General features: G+C 39.9%; 1 protein-coding gene across 3 annotated transcripts in view; it reads left to right on the forward strand.

The window, feature by feature from the left end:
• LOC108664977 (single-stranded DNA-binding protein 3) overlaps positions 1–18,868 on the forward strand; it is a 62,226-nt gene extending 43,358 nt beyond the window's left edge. For all 3 annotated transcript variants that reach the window (XM_018151687.2, XM_047879884.1, XM_018151688.2), the window contains 3 exons: positions 1,881–1,945; positions 3,475–3,705; positions 14,499–18,868. In XM_018151687.2, coding sequence (XP_018007176.1) covers positions 1,881–1,945; positions 3,475–3,705; positions 14,499–14,609 — 407 coding nt within the window. In that variant the 3' untranslated portion in view covers positions 14,610–18,868. The remainder of the gene's footprint in view (positions 1–1,880; positions 1,946–3,474; positions 3,706–14,498) is intronic.
• Positions 18,869–19,472: the final 604 nt, after the last annotated feature.

A 19,472-nucleotide genomic window follows, 5' to 3' on the forward strand; every position in this document is an offset into this window, starting at 1 on the left:
TGTTCACGTTATTATTTTATTGCCAGTCATTTAGCATTGAAATTGCGAGGCTTTGGGTTGGACGGAGTAATTGTCAGTTTTGATGGTTGTTCCGTTTGTATCTATTGGGGGTATTGGTCAAATGGTGTTGATGTATTTGATAAGCTGTCCTTGGCGGAGTGCTTAAACCGTTACCATTTTGAAGGGTAGCGGTTTAGGTACTGTCATTTGGTGGTATAGGTGTGTTGTAATTTGAGGCTCAGACATCATCTGTAGATGATATCTGAGGTGAGTGAGTGAAGGCGGTTGAAGTGGAGTGACCGGATCGGAAGCCGTTGGTCGCCCATAGGTGGATGTTCAGTCTTGATGGGCAACAGTCACCGTTCCTGGACTTGGATCACGGGGTAAAGCAGTGAAATTGTTTAACAGATTTTTACATCGTTCTCAAAATTTTTCGGTTTGAGAAATTTTAATGTTAATGGGGAACTTGCAGATATCGAGTACCTGGCGAGTGCCTATATAAATGGCATGTTCAGATATGCTCGCTGAGAAGATTGGTCTGGTAGGCAGTTTCAAGTGGTCTCAGGTATATGAGGTAGAAAATAGAGAGTTTATCTGGCCCTCGAGGGTCGGGGTGGTCTATATCCTCTAGGACGTTTTGAAGGAGGGACGGTAAGAGAGGTTAAGGATCTTTAACTCTATTGAGTTTGTTGGTGATGTGTTGGGTGAAGGAGGTGAAGAGACTGTTGACACTTTTTGTTGTTAGTGAGTTATCCGTTGAAATTGATGGCGTTGTTGGGTCACTGTTCTGGTTTTCCGGCTATAAATTTTATTTATTGACCTGATGTGCTTGACGTTGATGTGGCGGTTGAAGTATACTTTAAAACGTATTTTTGTTTGGTTATTAGTGAGTTGGTAGGGTCGACATCACGGAGGTTACATCGCTGCAATGCGAGGTTGATGATATCTTCGAGAGGTCAGGTTTTGAGTGGATGTTGTGGACAGTATCATATGTTATAGTTACTTGCAATGATTAAAATTTGACGATATTTTTTGTCGACAATGACAGAATAGATTGAGAGATGGTGTTATTGAAGATGGCTTCGGCTGTGTCCAAACTGCGACAGCTGCAGATGATTCGTGATGCGTGCGGGCTCAGCATTGGTGTAAACTTTTGTCTGGGCTATTATGCTCATTGTTGCTGTACTTGAACGCAATTTGTATCGTTGTAAGCAATTATTCAAAATATACACTAAGGAGTGATATGTATTGTAAGAATTAGTGCTGGTGTTCGCACATAATAAGTGTTTTAAAGTCATTACAAATGAGTAGTAACTTGAGTTCATACAAACCTCAACTGCATCTTCTGGCGATGTCTTTCCTCTATTGTTTTGTTGATGGTCAAAGCACCAGATGAGTTTCCTCTGAGATCACCATAACAAGCACAAATTTGCCGAGTATGTGCATTTTCCATAAAATTAGTCTTAATATATCTGGTCGAATTTTCTTTGGCACCGATGTTACTTTACGTACTGCTAATTCTTCTCTTATGTGCACTTAAGAGATGTTGAATTTCCTGCATTGCTGTGTACTTTTACCATCCTAAATATGATTGTTTTTGCTACTGAATATTAAGAGACTTCGATATGATGGGCCTAAGAAGAGAGGCAGTGTGCAACACTGAGTTCATTTAGCCAAATGTTCAAATATTCTTCAATTATAACACCGGCTCGATGTGTGTAATTGATTGTTCATAGTTTTCTGTACGTGGATTTACCTATAAACAAGTTGTTAGCAATTCTGTCGGTGTTGGTATAATTGCAGCTAAGGAGAATTAGACGCTAGGGTTAAGAAAAACTCAACTTCAGCTTTATTGAAATAAAGAATGTTTGATATTGCAGACACTGGCAGCGGTGGAGCGGACGGCATGTTCTCTTTGATGAAACCTGGAGGCCCGATGCCTGGGGTGAGTGTCTACACTGTTAGAAAAACGGTGAAAAAACGGTCCCACTGGCGTTCTAGTGGCCGGTCGCCCCGTGAAAATAAACTGTTTCGCCGTTTTTATCAAATGTTTAACTGATTTCTAGTGTCAAATTAGAATAAAAACGGCGACATGGTGTTTCTTTTCACGTGCCGACCGGCCACTGAAACGCCGGTAATACCGTTAACGGTAATTTTTCTAACAGTCTAATAAATGCTTGCTGAGCCCCAACACATAACACGGAATTATACGGCCTCGCGAACGCATGAGCTACGATGCCAGATCACGTCAAGTTTCTCAAGGTCGAAGTTATATTTCTCGTTGCTACGAGAGGGTTAGATAGGTTTGATGGTATTTCTTTTGATTTCTTTTCTTCTAAGAACTTTTCACAAATTTCCTTTCGACGCTGCAAGTGAGAGTCGTAAGTGTTGTGTTTTGTTCGGGATATTCAATGCAAGGATGCCATCAGCTACAGTCCACTGCTGCTGCTGGGCAAGCCTACTACCTACTATCTTCTTTGTGTAGCTCCTATATAGATAGGCACATTTATTAGCCTCATATTGGCTTTGATAAATCAATATATAGATATAGCTCATAGGTAGCCATATTTATAATATAGCTACCTAAATAGGCCTATATAGTAGGTGCCTCCTATTTTGCTCTTTGTTGCTTCGTGCGTGTCTTCTAAAAACTCTCGGACATATTTACCAAACCGTAATGACCATTAAACTTTTCTGCTATTATCATACAAATAAATTTATGTAAACTTATACAGACGAAATGATGAAAAATGAAATTTACTACATTTATTGTGCAAATTTATATAAATTTTTCAATCTTATCTCCATAACTTAGCAAGACGGGCAGTTGTAAACCCGTATGATGCAGCAACCTAGCAATTTATGCTGCATGTGTTTCTTGGAGCTTCTGTGTATGACGCTCTCGTATAAGGCGGTCCAGAGTGAACAAATGTAGCAAATTTTATTCAAATTACTGCTCGCCTTGTACTCCTAAATACTGACTCACTGAACAGCAATAAACCTAAGTAATTGAAAACCAATCTTTATAGTTGAAGCTTTTATTAGAGATCACGGAAAGTGAGATTTATTCCGCAAGTACCCGGTAATGCTATTATAAGTAATTTTAAAATATAGTTTACATAGTTTTAGGTAGTTTTTTTATTGCACAGAGTGACCAATGCGGTCATTTTAAAAATATTGTACTACTCACTATAAAAACCAGATGTTTCTTTTTTCTGGTACTTTTTTCAGATTTGCCTATTTTTCATGTGGTGAAATCGGCCGTATTGATGTTGGAAAAATTTTAGTCGACTTCTTGTTAGGCTAAATTGTCTGACGTTGAATGAATGCAGTTAAGGCTGCCGCCAAAGGCCTATTTCGCTCGAGGTGCAGGTGTAGAGACGTGGCGCTGACATATAGCAGGAGTTTCTGATGTCTGGCGCTGACATATAGCAGGAGTTGCTGATGTCTGGCGCTGACACTGTCACATTGCAGGAGTTCCCGATGTCTGGCGGCGGTGGTAGTGATGGCAGCGGCGGCATGGGTGGCGGCCCTGGGCTTGGCGGGCCCGGAAGCGGAGGCATGGGCCCTGTCCTCAACGGTGACGGTCTTGACGGCATGAAAAGTTCCCCAGCAAACGGCCCTGGCACCCCTAGGGATGACGGGGGAGGAGGGGGCATGGGCGATTACAGCCTATCAGGATTTGCGGGAGCACCGCAGGACAGCGTGAGTTTGCTCGAGCAGCTGTCCGGGTAGCGACGCGTGGCCTGAGGACGCCGCGCGTGTACGCCGCACTTGTTCTCTCGGTTGCAGCGAAGAAATCTCCTGTTGGGAGCAGTTCCGTTCTCAGGGATGAGCTGCGCAGTGCACTTCTCGGCTGCTCTTCATCTCACTTGCCAGCTTATTGCTTAGTGCTCTGCACCTTTCTTGCCTCTTCACCTACCTCTCTATTGATGCACTCATTCCAACATCTTAACATCTTACGTTTATTGGTCGATAGTTTTGCAGTTCAAAGCGGATGATTGCGTAGTTTCCAGAAGAAATTTGTGTCCTTTCAGAGCTTATTGCGTGGGTAGGCCCAAAGAGTTTTGTTCATTTTCAAGAGTTATTTGCCTTTTTTTCTGGCGTGCGTTTCTAAGCAGAGTAGTAAGCGCTTGAGGAAGGTATCAATGCTTTGGATAAATTGTTTGCGTTCCACACGCTAATCGCCTAATGAGCATTGCCACGTTTCCGATTTGTAGTTATAGTAAAATAATAGCCTAGGCATCTTGAGGAATTACGTTGAGCGCAGAGACGACTGATTTTGTACCGAAACCTTTAAAGGATGCAAGTGAAGCTTTGTTCGTGGTATGATTTATGGCTGCTGAAGGTGTGGTCGGCACAGCTATTAAAGAAATAGTGCATTTCAGAGCGCCGTATATTCCCTGTAGCTTACTTTGTGGAACGTTTCTTTCTAATCATCATACTTTGTAGCCTGCTAATATCTTAGTTTTTTTTTAATTTGAGAAATATGCAATAATGTGTATGCATTCAAAAATGGGCGTATAAAGTAGCTGCCGGTAACAGGCTCCAGAATATTAGGTATGAAATGAATAGCAGAAATCAGTCAAGAGATTATCAAAACCCACGTACAATCCCAATCGATCATCTCCAAAACGTCATTTTTAAATAAGTTTGATGGTTGCTGAACAATGCAACGTACTGACCAACAACTTGGTACGTCTTGGTCTAACTGTTTTTGTGTTGCCAAAAGAAGAGTTTAGTATAATTCCTCGGACAATTTCTTCCTCCTTATAAATCAGAGATTTTCGATATTCACAACGTAATTGTACTCTCATTCAGTAACTCACCGTTTCTGTTATTCTCAGTATTTTGAAAGAATCTCGAGTCGACACTCAAAATTCAGGAAACTTATTGTTGAAGCCATCGGAGCAGACAGGTCGCCGTCCCATAGCTCCAGCACTCGCGTTGTTTTTCTTGAACAAATTGCACTTACAACTCTGGCGGTTCAATGTTATCCTCTTTACTTGATGTTATAATTATTACCAAAATGGATGTACCAACGATTTAGAATGAATCTCATTAGTTGATGAATTTCTCCTTCATCTTGAAATGAATATAAAATTCAAGTGAACGGTTTGTTAATTGTTGTTTGTGTGTCCGGGTCGACGAATTATTTCTAGACGTAGGGAACTTATTGTGTATAATTAAGATTATATCTATTGATTTCAGCTACGAAACAGTACCTTGTTTAATGTTCTACAGCAGCCATAACGAAGTGGTCGTTCGTTTTCCGTACTCTTGTTGAAATTAACATCAAATATCACTTTTGCCCAATGGAGAAATGAACTATTGAGTGCCTTCATATTTGCTCCTCGCCTATTGGTCATTTCTGATGACGCTGGCTGTATGGAATCTCATTTCTATTCTCACGCCCAATAACTTTACTGAATTATTCTTCAGCCGCAAATTACACTAAATATTTTTTCATACTTAATTTTTCAACTTATTTCCTTGATGATGCAAATTGAAGTTTTTTTTTCGTTGATGCCTCGAAATTATGGGTAAGCCTAATTACCTACTCCAGCGAAAGCCTATTTGCGACCCGCCTAAGAAATTGCATCGAACGTTGTAGGCAACATTTCTGGGAACGAGCGCCGTGTAATTTCATATCTAAAGTCTGTGATCGTTCGATGATAAACTCTAGCATCTTCTAGACCCACTCCATATATTTTCGGCTTCTTTTCAGCTGCCATTTAAACCAAGTTTTCTGTTAGTTATTGATGAATTCTTGTGTTGTAGCCCAGCATCGTGGCAACGAGCAATTTCTTGCCCGTCTGAGATAAGAACTCTCATTTACCTCTCCGTGGTTGCTGCTTGGTCCTCTAGGCGTCCCGGTCTTATGTTTCTTATAGTCTGGGAGTTTTTATACCTCAGCTCCTTTTAGCGCATTTTCTCATTTATGGAAAAAATGCACTATTGTGCTCGCCATGTCCGTCTGTCTATTTGTCCGTCCGTCTGTCCGTCCGTCCGTGACCTCAAGTTTTCGTCGACGAGAAAATGCGCTCTCTGTCACTCACTGCAGGGAGTACTGAGTTATATTTTTTTTATATTTGGTGAAATGTCGTTCCTCACTTTTTGGATTCCCCTTTTTGATGTGTTGCTCTTCGCACTTCTTAATCTTCTTATTTCGAGACATGCTGCTTCGTATCTTCTTCGTCCCTTCGTGTTTATTTGGCTTTCCATCTTCTTGATGCACCAGAACGTTGTACAGTGAAGGCCTCTTATTTGTGCACGCAGCGTCTAGATCATTAAATAGGTTGTGTGTGTATAACGGAACAAGTTTAAGATTGGGGTTTATTTTCACTTCTCTATGTGAGCAAATAATGAGGATAGGCTTGGAATTTCTTCTTAGATGACAAATCAAACATAGTCACGTTTTGTACTCTATGTAAGGTAGACTAAACGATGTTTGAATATATTGATGGAAAATATAAAACGTCATGAACATTACCACGCTGTCTAATGGGATATAGGTATTGATCAACATCATCTGAAGCAAACAATCTAAACAAAGCTACTGATAGTTTAAAATTAAAAGTTAACGGTTTTAGATTGGGTCAGTGTTTTCTATTAATTATCAATCGTTGGTGAGTGGTTTGCTGTAATGACTCTGCACTGTCTTATTCATAGATCAATCCACATAAGTTTTCAAGTGAAGTGTCCTTTTCGTTACCATGGCAGTGATTTTGAGCGTTAATTGCAGTGGCGTTAGTAACAACCAACGCTGGGTTTAACTTGACTCTTATATGCCAAGTTGTTCTCTCGTCGCCTTCTTATTTATCCTTATTTATTGGCACACACGGTCTCAGGACGATTTCTTCACATCCTGAATATCGTCAATAGCGTTGGCGCGTTGAAATATTCTTTGTATAGTTGCACGTCTCGTAGGATTACAATGTATGGTACAAAATTGCAACTCTTTGAATGTCGCATTATTCATCCTTTATCTCATAATGTGTCAAAATATTTCAGATTTGCTGTTCAAAATTGGATTTAGTGGCAAAGTGAAACTCTGTTTATTGGTTTCGTTTCATTCATCAGTTTTTAATAACGCTTAGATTTGCCCTTAAAAATTGAATCTGTTTGAGTATGAAGCCTCGCTGGCTGACAGGAAGCCTGGCGTGGGGTCCGCTGCTAGAGTCTGGGCATCTTGACAGTAGCGAGCCTCTGCTGTGCGTGCGATCGTGTCTTGCATTTCCAGCATCTGTACAATACTACGGCGCTCTCGGTGCTGGCTTCTTTTGTCTATATTCACTCCTGCGGACCATTCCCGTTGTACTTATGTAAATAGCTTGTCGTAGTCATCTTAGGTGTCTGCATATAGAACTGTCATCTCATCTTCTCGTATAGTTACATGCAGACAATGGTTGTGAGGTGGTGGCAGCGACAGCGTCTTAGGTCGAGCTGATCTCTGCAGCGTGAGCCTCGCACTTCACTTCTCGCTATTCAGTTGATTCCTCTTGCCTTTAATGGCTTCTTTCAATTGAAATTTACAAATCTTTTCTCACGTAGAAAGTAATTGTTTCAGTGTTGGTATGCATAAGAAAATAAAATCTCAATACGTGGTCTCGTATGCCTGCTGAACAAGTTCTTGGTTATTTTACCCAGGTTCTGAGATTCTTAATGTTATTGCTTAGTGAACGAGTTTATCAGTTCTGATACTTTTATTACTGTTAGGTTGCCCTTTAATTTTCATACAAGCATAATGCCGATACATTGTGAATAAGAATATAATAAATACGGCAGTTGTGAAAAATCTGCAGCAATAAGTATTTTAAAACGTTTTTGTTCAGAATCTCATCTTAAAAACAAAACGTGATATGTGCGTCTGAACATATCACATCACCGTCAGTGCTGGTGGTAATGTGGCTGCCCGGGTGGGATGAAAGCAGCGATTTCGTGGCCGCTTGTTCTTATTGAAACTTGCTTGAAAATTCAGTCGAAGTATAGACAAATCTTGTACTCCAGTGACGTATTCCTTACCAGGCGACTTGCTTAGTCTCGTGAAGATTTTTGGCTGGAATTTCTCAGCGCAGAACGTTGTCAAGCGAAGAGGTCGACTTGTAAACTCATGTGAAAACTTTCATTTGAGGAGTAGAATTGTCGAGTTAGAAGTATGTTGCATAACCAAAATACCCTTTTGTGAACGTATAGCTACAATATGTGTGGTTATTTGACTTGGGTGAATTACTTGTTTGTTTGGCTTTTCTATTATTTAACCTATTGAGCGGCCTGTTTGTCGCAATGTTAATGTGTTATGGTTCAAAATAGCGTATGTACTCTTGGGTTCGTTATAACCCCTACGTCTGGTAGTGAACGCAGCGGCAATTGCGTAGTCTGGTCTCTGCTCTCAATTCATGAAATGAACGCATTCATTTTTGCTCGTGTCATCGTGCTCTCTAGAACAATCATGTAATGAATAAAATTGGTATGTCTCACGCCAGTGAAAAATAAAATCACATTTCTCTTTTATTTGACAGTTATTCCATCCATGACCATCCTAGTGAGCGAAACTGTGTCTGCTGTTTATTTTAAGGGAACTCGTGTCCATTATTAATGCCTAATAGACATGCCGCTACCTTATCGTATTTGCTTCGTCATTTCTGCTTCTAGGAGAGAAACTAAAATTAATTTCAATATGGGAAGCAAAATTTTGAAGCGAGCGTAGAGAAAAAGCAAGCTTTGGCTAATGGGTTGGCAATGTGAGCATTATTGCTTCCCGCGATGTCGCGTGGTGGGAGAACTCGCAGAATGTCGTCTTAGATCGTCATTCTAGCCTTTAGCCTCTAGTATCTGAAGGCTGATTAATTACAGTATAACTATTGCAGCGTTAAAGTGCCCTTGATTCGTGGATGTTGAGTGTGGGTAAGCTTTTCACGCACTCATGTCATAATTGGCGTCTTAATTGATTGGCCAATGTTGAGTGTGGGTAAACTGTTCACACACTCATGTCATAACTGGCGTCTTAATTGATTGGCAAATGTTGAGTGTGGGTAAACTGTTCACACACTCATGTCATAACTGGCGTCTTAATTGATTGGCCAATGTTGAGTGTGGGTAAACTGTTCACACACTCATGTCATAACTGGCGTCTTAATTGATTGGCCAATGTTGAGTGTGGGTAAACTTTTCACACACTCATGTCATAACTGGCGTCTTAATTGATTGAGCAATGTTGAGTGTGGGGAGTGCATGTCTGCCGCCTGCCATCAGTGCTGTTATGTGGGAGGCTACAGTGCGCTCACTGCTGCCAGGGTCGACGCTCTCGAGGGTCTGCCTTACCGTGAGTACCCTAAAGATCCATTCATTGGTGCCGGTCTACTGGCCTACTCTCTCCTCTTTCTCTATCTTTATCTCTATCTCGTGCCCTATACTATCCCGCACCTGCCTTGCCATATTATCTTGTGTGTTACCCCATCTATCTTTGCCATTGGTGTCACGATTTACATGTGGGATCCTCGCAGATGTTTGCCAAACCTACAGTTATTTGTCACACGTATTTTCACCAAACACGTTAGATCACACACTTGCTCACCTCTGTCTCACCAATATAATTCAGAACTTATTTATGAGATTATTATGGTCGGTTCTTGTTTTTTGGCTGCACTTTCATCGAGTGGCACAAGATTAGGCACTTGGTCAGATGTTGTACACTCGTTTCTTGGTTAGCTTGACTCTGTCCTGGGCTAGTGCGTGAATTAGAAAGAGTTTCATACTATCAATAATGTCGAGACTTGCTTAGGTTCGTTTGGAAACAATACTGTATAATGTTATCGTATTCTGACTAGTCACGGCTACATAGCCTTTTAAACTGGAGGAATATAAATTCAGTGTACTGATCTCAAGTTTTACCTTAGTAACAAGAAAATAAGTTATTTGGCCTTCATATCTATAGGACAGAGATCTATACGTTGTGTGGGCTCTGATTAATGAGTTTTCTCCTATCCTAAATTACTTGTTGGCGTGAGATTTTGTGTGCCGGAACACGCTTTGTTTTGCTGCACCATCACTTGAGTGTGCAATAGTCGCTTGTATTATCTTCCTGTGGACGATGTTTTCTTTTGTAATGACAAGAATTGACTCGGATTTTGTTTTTCAGTCACTTTGTAAAATTCAACCAAATTGCTGATCTCTTACTGTGTTCAAGTGGCTGCATTGAATTGAGCTTATTTCGTTGCAGATGTTTTATACTTCACTGATCACAATAGTGTAAAAACTAAGAACATAATACCTATTCCTTTATCCTTTAGAGAATTCTAAAAAAATAGACTGGCCCAGCTCCAGAAAGACTTTCGGAGCTGGACTTCGAACCTTCGACATGTGATTCATGTCTGTGGATTTTTTTTTCGATGGAGATTCAGTGTTACAATTGAAAACATCTTGGATATGCTTGCCTTCTGCTCTTGGTTAAGTTTTTGTTTTGCAGGAGTGCGAACATTACGAGTAAAATCTTGAAGCTTTGGAGAAAAAGCCACGTGTTGGATTTGCTTGTTATTAGCCACCAATAAAATTACAAAGTTACAAAATTTCGTCAAAACTCACCTCTCGATGAATGCAAAACGCTTGAGAAGAAATAAATGTTATGTTTTAATTTTACCGGCCTCAAAAATATGAATCTCTCACAATATATGCTTGATTTTACTTATGGAAGACTCATTTGCTCCATCAGACTCGAGTGAGGGACAAACTGTGATTACGATTTATTAAGATAGTTATAATTGTAAGGGCTTCCTTCCATGCTCTCCCTCCACTAACGGACCTCATTGGTATCATAACTTCTATAATACTCTCTTATCATAAAGAAGGTACAGGCATAACTAATGCCTGCTCATTTCGTATTTATAATTAAACAAAAATCGCTGATTGCGGTAATTTATTTCTAAATCGTGAAGACATTGACGATCAATGATGAATGCTAAGCATGTGTTGCTCTCTCTAGCTTAGCTGCTCCGTGTTAGGTCGCTCAAGAGTATGTCGTTGGTTTGCACGCTCTCAGTGGCCATTTCGTTTGCACTGCGGAAGTATTTGTTGTGGTGGGTTGTTAAGACTCAGTTGAACATATGAACATATCTCGGGCCTTGGAGTGACTGTTGTATGATTTTGCTAGTAATTTGATGGTCATTTCCAGACGTTAATGAGCTCCACTGGCTTTGTATGGCGTTCGTAGGGCTAACTTGCGAAGCCGTCGTAGTTGTTGCTGGTTATGATGGCGACTTTCCTGAGGCATGTATGCTGTATCTGCCATACCTCGACTTCTTGTAATGATCGTACTACCTTGGTATCTAAGGTGTCTGAATTGGGTTCATATTTCTCTACATCATCACCTTTGGTTATTGATGTAACTAGAATTGGGGAATTCAGGAGAAAGGATTCTTTTCTATAGGTACACCAGGACTCACCACCGCGGCAGTATTCTTTTCACACTCAACACCATCTTATGAATAAAATGAATTAATGTGAGCAATATCTCATGAGCGATAACTTATATGCTTTCACGTGCAGCTAATTTACTAATTTCATTATGAAGTTTCAACTCACAGAAACACGTGAACGCACACATTATCCCAAATACTCCGATCACGTTCCCGACAATCCACTCATATTTCCCTGCCTCATGTAGTCTATTTTCCGAACGATGTAGTTTACAATTTGTGGGAATTCTTGTCAGTCGCTCAGAATGGAACTTTTGTAAATATTTGCAATAAGAACACTCATTTTTCGATTACTCCAGATTCTTGGAGGTTAAGTAAACATATCGAGTCGAGTTTCCTTAAGTAACATATTAATATATATCGAGTGTCTTAAGTAATCTCCATTACCCGAAGAATTGCTCATTTATAAGTAACGTAACGCCTCCATCCCCTAACAGTTCATTTCTGAAAATCTTGCAGGGCAAATCATGTTTGTGATGAGAGTATGGATAGTATGTGACCTTATCGCTGTGCATTTTTCACCTTGAAATTGTTCAGCTACAAGTTCATAAAACGTGAGAGCGTCGGCCTCATCGGCCATTCTCTGAGCTGTTAGATATTCCTTCTCTGCAACTACCCACTCGCTTCACCTCCTCCTGCCTTCCAACGCCACTTTCAAGAAGCCAAAGTAGTTGACCCGTTTGTAAAGCTGTTTAATATTGATACCCTGGAGAAGAGTCCCACCTAGGTACCGCCAATGATTTACACCTCTCATGAGACTTCAATTGCTTATTCCAGACTGGTTCCTGCTTGAACTCTTGATTCTTCTAGACACGCGCTTCTCTCTCTTTGTCGCTTGCACTCTCTACTCGCCTCCCTTCCCTCCCTACCTTCCGTTTGCCAGAGACGGTACCTGTGTTTGATCTTCAGGGTTCTGTTCTAATTTAATTCCAAATGCCTAGCAAGGCTGTGGTTATTTACTACAACTTAGGTAAAATATATTTCAATTCTTTCATATGTTCACCTGAGTCGGTGTATTTTCACGTAAGCTCACGTAATTTGTCCCTTGTACTCGCTTTAATTGTACAAAGGTCAAGAGAACTAATCGCATCTAACAAAAGGCTTCTTTGTGATTCTCTTAGATAATCAATATTGCAGAGAAAAGTACTACATATTTCATGAAATTTTCTTGTATTGTAAACGTAGTTTCATGTACTCTGATATAGTCGGATCTTTTGTGTGATGTCGGATCTTGTGAGATAAACGAAAACTTGTTGCTGTCGCCAGTCAGGTTTGTCTGTCCTAGGTTCATTCCAGCATTGCGTGCGCACCGCTATCGCCTAACTCGTCCAATGTTTCGTCAGCTGAGTTCAGGATTTCAATCTTTAATTTATTACCGCTTGCTAAAGATGCCATTTTCCATTAAATTGGCCATGTCAATGACAAAATTTGTGATAGTTTACCTTCTTAATGAATCAAGAAAGTTAGCAAGTATTTTGTTGCTGTTGGTATCAGTCTGCGAAGCAGGCTTCAGTGGTGTATTGTGTGGCGTATGTTCTTGCTTGACTTGACACGGGCTTGCCAGTCTAAAGTGTGTGAGAGTTATGCAACGCAGCACAAGTTCGATACATAATTGTCTTATATTAATGAGTCTCGGTGTTTAAATCTAAATAGAGAGTTAGCATCATATGATCGTCAGTGTATTCATTAAAACTGTGTGGTACAGTTCGCTAATTGTTCTTTACTGCCTATGTGTAACATTTGGTGCACTGCTCTTGATTTCATATTTTATTACAAATGTTCAACATTTTGGTTATAATTATATATATGAATGAGTGCCAACTAACCATACTCTTTAGGATTGTTTAATACCAATGGGTTTTCTTGTTCAGAATCGAAGCTAAGGACTCGCTCATATTGCCCCACGAATCGCTTTAGTCAAACTAAAAGCCGATGCATGCGCAAGGCCTACATTGCGTATAACCTAACTAACATTTACTCTAATTAAAGGCGCAAGTGTAGGGTCGAGACATAAGTTTTCGTTCCCAAACTTCTCTAGCATCCTTTTATATAATGACTTGGTAATATCTGCCTGTGTCTTGATGCACTTGATCAATTATACTTCTATGTAACTATACTATTGTCTCTACACTTAAATGTACCAAGTTATTTATGCATCTCAATTGTGTCCACCTGATTCATATAATTTACAAAGTATAATCATATAACCAGCGTTAGAGTAATTTTTGTGCTATATCGTTGTGACAAGATTATAGTAGAAGTCTTAGGCTATATACACAAGGAAGCAGCATGACTTCACTGATCACAATAGTGTAATCAGTGCTTTGTCTACCCTGCTACGTATTCTCTTATATACTGAGTTTTTTAGTTGAATTGATCGCTTCGTATATTTTTTGAATGTTGTTGACTGTGGTGATCGTGATGCATTAATACTTGCTACTATCCGTCATTTTTTTGCGACAAAGAAGTTGTCAGGCGGAGAAATCGTGACGATGACAACGAATTTCATTGCACATTGTCGGCCTCCTTTGAACCTTCACAATCAAATATTCTTTTAGTTATATATTTTCATAACGAATTTCCCTCTATTGTAGGATTATACCACTCCTGATGATTGTAATCACTAAAAAGAGTTTATGGTACTGAAAAAATTGGTTATTGTGTGCATTTGTACGAAGTTGGCCACAGTGTAAAGTATCTATAGGTCTCGACAGCATGGAATTTACGATCTGTATTCAAGCAACAACATTTGGTGGCTTTTTTCGTACTCTGATTTGATAATTATCTTAGGCGGTTTATTTGTATTATATTATTTATTTATATAAATATTTATATTTCATGTGTTCATCGCTCGGAATGTTCAGTAGTTGCCAAACATGCCACCGTCTTAACAAGTTTCTATCAACTGTTACGCTGATTTGATTGATTATATCAAGAAATTGTTGCGTCTTGTGAACTTGTTGTTGATGTTATGCTATGGACATGATTTATTCTCCATGATTTTAATGAAGTTTGAATTTGCAGGATCAGAACGAATCAGCAGCCATCTTAAAGATCAAGGAGACGATGCAGGAGGAGGCCAAGCGCTTCGAGAAGGATGTACCTCCAGACCATCCAGACTACTTCATGCAGTGACCTCGCTGCTAGACCCTGACCTCACTGCTAGACCCTGCACCTCTTGTGACCTCGCTGCTAGACGCTAGACCCTACAACTCCTGCCGTGATCTCGCTGCTAGACCTCACCTCCTGCCGTGACCTCGCTGCTAGACCCTGCACCTCTTACCCTGACCTCACTGCTAGACCCCACCGCCTGCCGTGACCTCGCTGCTAGACCCCACCACCTGCCGTGACCTCGCATCTGCTAGACCCCACCTCCTGCCGTGCTCGCTGCTAGACCTCACCTCCTGCCGTGACCTCGCTGCTAGACCCTGCACCTCCTGCCGTGACCTCGCTGCTAGACCCCACCGCCTGCCGTGACCTCGCTGCTAGACCCCACCGCCTGCCGTGACCTCGCTGCTAGACCCCACCGCCTGCCGTGACCTGGCTTTAAGTCGTCCCCACCTTTAATTTCTGCTGCCGCCTTTAGACCACATTTAATGCTTCATTCCTCATTCTAGTTCTTTTTTAATTTCAGACCGCTGGTTGGGAATGTTCGCTAGTGGAAGATTAATTTCATTTGGTTATATTACCATTGTTGCTGCCATCATGTGTCATGATTAGTCCTTCTCTGTTACGTTATCTACTTTTCACTTCTCATATATCATGAGCTTTTTTTAATTTTTGTGTACCGTCTTCAGTTTACTCTTGCATGTTGCGTACCTTGTTCTCCATGAGCGTCAGGCTTGCGATTCCTCCCTTAAAGCTACCCTCCACGAGCGTCCCTTTCTTGCTATTTCTTTGTCTCCATTGCTGTTCTACCCACGAAGTTCTCTTCAGGATATGTTGAGGCGTAAATCTTCTCGTCATTCCACGTTTACTCCGAGTTTCAGCTCTATTTTTCTTGACGTGTTTATAATTTGGTGTGGCTGTATATTCTCAATTGATCTGCCTAACTGAGAGAACTTGTCTGAGTTCACGCGCGGTCCTCTTATTTATTTTGAGCTGTACAGACATGAAGGCAGAGTGCAGTGCAAAGAACCATCACGTATATCTAAGACTACTAAACGAGTGTCTCTTATGTCGACACTTGAGGCAGCCTTTTTATATTGGCTCATGTTTACCAGCGTCCAAGTCTCTGCTGACTTGATACAAGAGTATTTAAATGTAGTGAATTGTTTGTATGTCGGTGCGTGAATGATGAATGGCAGGTTAATTTTCATACCTTCAATGTCGTTGTAATGCTGGTCTAAATAAGCTGCTAGTTATGTGCTGCGCTAATGTCACATCTCTAGAGTGATCGTGACACAAACAGCGGCGCATTTTTCATAAAGTAAATATTTAGTAATATTTTAAGGTAATCTCTCGTTAGATTCAAGCCATGTGATCATTGCTTAGTCTGAGCTCTCCAACAAACTTTCTCGGTGATGCACTAAATCACTTATTTTTATTGTTTAATAGTAAATTTTTCATTCGCGATTGTTTTTACTATTATTATTTGAAATGAATAATTTCAATTAGTGTAAATAGGATATTACCATAAAAGTATTGCTTGGAAAGTATCAAGTATATCCATGTGATTGACATTGATTTCTTCGACACCAAATATTTTCTAGACCCCTGCCTCTTAACGCTAACAAAGACTGTACATTTTAGTGCAAATTATTTCACCTAAGTTATTTTCGCCCGCATTCATTATATAAGCCATGAATTATTCTGCGACTTGTCCACTACAGTGTTGAACATATGAGGTGGTTTGAAGGCATTGTGTTTCTGTACTCATGATTTCAGTGTTCCAGTATATATTTGCCATGGGCATTGCAAGATACTTAATATCGGCGCATGATTTGCCGTGCTTCTTAAATATTAATGATTGAAGAAAGCGATTCATGGAGTACGTAGCTGCGTGCGCCACTTCGGGCAGAATTGACGCATCATCCGTGCTGGTCCAATTTAATTTAGAGTCAACGATATATTCTTGGATTTTGGTCTGAACAACCAAGTCTATATCTTGGACATAATTTTAACAATAAATTAATCTTGCGGAAGTTGTAACAATCGCAGGTATTTTTTTTTCCATTACAATTTTTTGTAAACGTGTTTTAACAGCACGATTCTTGCTGCATAATATCTAATGGGTTGATGTATATCTAAGTGAAGATATGCTGCGATGGTAGGGGTAGTTTTAAACACACCATCAACACTGTGGCGCCAATGTATGCCAGGTGGCTGTGGGCTAAGGCGGCTAGCGGTCTTCAAGTATTGTACCAACTACACGTGATCGCTAACTTGACATGGACGCTTACTGACGCTATAAGTCTGGTCTGATCTGACAGACAACATGGATTAGGTCAAAGACCAGCCCTTCAGCTCGGGTAAAGATTCCCTCCTCCACGCAGAGTGCCCGATGTTCTCGCTCGGGTCTCTGAGTCGCTGTATACGACAGTTGTCTTGCTCCATGGGCTTATAGGTTTACTTTTGATTCACACCAAAGAAGAATCAACTTAAAATTACGCATTACGGTGAAATAGTGCAGGTTCAGAGGAAGTTTCATTTGAAGTCGAAGTTTGAATTACCAAGCAGATCGAGTATTTTTGCAGTTCTTTGGTTAGCTATTTTGTCATATATATTCTTAAAAACTATTGCACTGCGGCGCCTTCATATTTGCTGGACTTTTTTGATAGACGAACGTGAAGCAGAAATAAGTCTCATTATTTTGAGAAGTTATTTGTTAAATGGAAGACTCGAATATGTACAAATTCAAGTTTACTGGGCAGTTTTGCATGCAAATCAACACTTAGTTTCATTGCAAGTTTTTCGATGTGATGTTAATTGTGTTTGCAGTGTCAGATTTCCATTCATTTCTGAATTTGTATGAATGTTGTTTTATTAGCATCAGTGCAGGTAAACTTGGTCATGCATGTTGTATGAATTAATTTCACTTCTTTTATAACTCATTGGTTTCTGTAGGCATTCTTCTGCCTTGCATAATCGACAGAGAACTGTGAGAATCTATCTGTAAAATAAGCCACTTATCCGTAGGTCATCTTAATGTATTTATTTATTACATATACAAAGATGGCTTTCCCAGAGGGTCCTTACTGTTGCGTAGAGTAGATATTGAAGATACCGAAATAAACTCAGCTACCTCGTTCCTATCTTCGCGGCAATGTTATTTCAGTGAAGAAAGAAGCTGCCGCTGTCTATTTCATGCATTGGAAAATGTTATCGATTGTTTCCCTAACCTCGTGCTTTTAGTTGTGATATTTCCTAAACATGTCCCTGATTGAATCCATCAAAAATTATTAATTCAAAAACTTTGTCCCTGGTAAATCTTAATGACCTGCGAAATTTAGTGATTTTCTTGCCACAGTCAGGCTTATTTTCCTTTATTTTTGTGCGAGTTTAAAAAAGTGTGTAGGAGTGCGCTCCTTCATCGCGCAGCTTCGAGCTGTTGAAAATTCAATGATTTTAGGCGCAGTGTAAAAGATTGAGTGCAAGCCATTTAGCTCTTCGTCCACTTTTGCTGGTCTTTAAGTGAGCAGCAGCTGGAATGCCTCGCTTTATAATGTTGATCTTATTGTAAGAAATACTAAGCATTAATCCTAAAGGATGGACTGCAAGTGTTGCAGCCCAAGCTGTCTCCCGATATTTCCGGGAACTTTGTACAGTTGTGATCAGAAGTATTAGTTCTAATGATAATTTATTGACTCGTGTTGATAGTCCTCACCCTTCACCATGTACATATTCCTGAAATCCTTCCCCCAATATCTTCTCTAAGTCTTTGTGTTCCTGTGCTCTCTCAGAGTTGAAACTTTTGGCCCCTTGTATAATATGAGCTAAACTCTTGCAGTTGGAGCACTTGTAGGACTACGGATCAGTTCAGGCCTACCTTGGTCCAAACTTTTTACTTTTTTCTCATCCTTTCCAACACATTTTTGTGCTATATGCAAGAAAATCGAGAAAAGACGATCATTTTGTAGCATGATTTCGAAGAGTGAACCTGTCACTCAGCGAAGCTCTTTCTCCAATTAATTTTTTTTTATTTCACCAAAATTTTTTTTCGTTTCACCCTAAAATATTTATGGTCATTCTGGAGACAAAATTTTTCAACATCACCCAAGTCAAGATTTGTTGTTATTCCTGTATTACCAGGATATTGTGGGATGCTCCTGAATTTCAAATGAGTTCATTCTGCTTGTTTATTTTGTTGTGAACGCCACTTGACTCTCACCAGTTTTTAAATAACGAACTCCTGCTGTTTCATATCTTTGTTGATGCCGTTCGTTTTTTTTTTTCTAAACTTGAATCAGGTTGTTGTCCTTTTAGAAGATAATGAGTAATTTGATGAAGGGCAAAATCAAATCAGTATCGACACAATTTTTTTAAGTCGATAATAATGAATTCTTTTTAGCAAAGTTTGATGTGATGCACAGAAAGGTTTATTTTGTTGCTACACAGCAATCAATTTTTCCTATCATGTATAGTTTGTATTTCGTCTTTTTGTTCACTGCTCCTCCCAACAATCTTCAGTCAATGGCTATATTTTCACCAGGGCCATAAAAACATCCCTGCTTGGGACACTTCTCAGTTCGCTGCAGTGCTTTCTACGTTCGATGTTTGGGCGGGATACAATTATTTTTGAGCTTAAGGACTGATATGAAAATTGTATAAGGCGTCCATCCATTGAAAAATTTCTAAATGTTGATATCTTTTTACATTAATAATGTCTTTTGTAATGAATAATTTCCAGTAGAAATTTTTTCGGTTACGACTTGTACTGGTGGCGTGTAAACAAGGTGTTAGTCGAGCGGTCGTGAGTTCAATGAGCTGTAAACACATTATTACTTGAGTTGTAAAATAAACTACTTCTATAACTTGCGCTGATGGACTGTTGTTCGA

The sequence above is a fragment of the Hyalella azteca genome, unplaced genomic scaffold, assembly GCF_000764305.2.
Source record: "Hyalella azteca isolate HAZT.00-mixed unplaced genomic scaffold, Hazt_2.0.2 contig4128, whole genome shotgun sequence".
Taxonomy (NCBI): Eukaryota; Metazoa; Arthropoda; class Malacostraca; order Amphipoda; family Hyalellidae; genus Hyalella; species Hyalella azteca.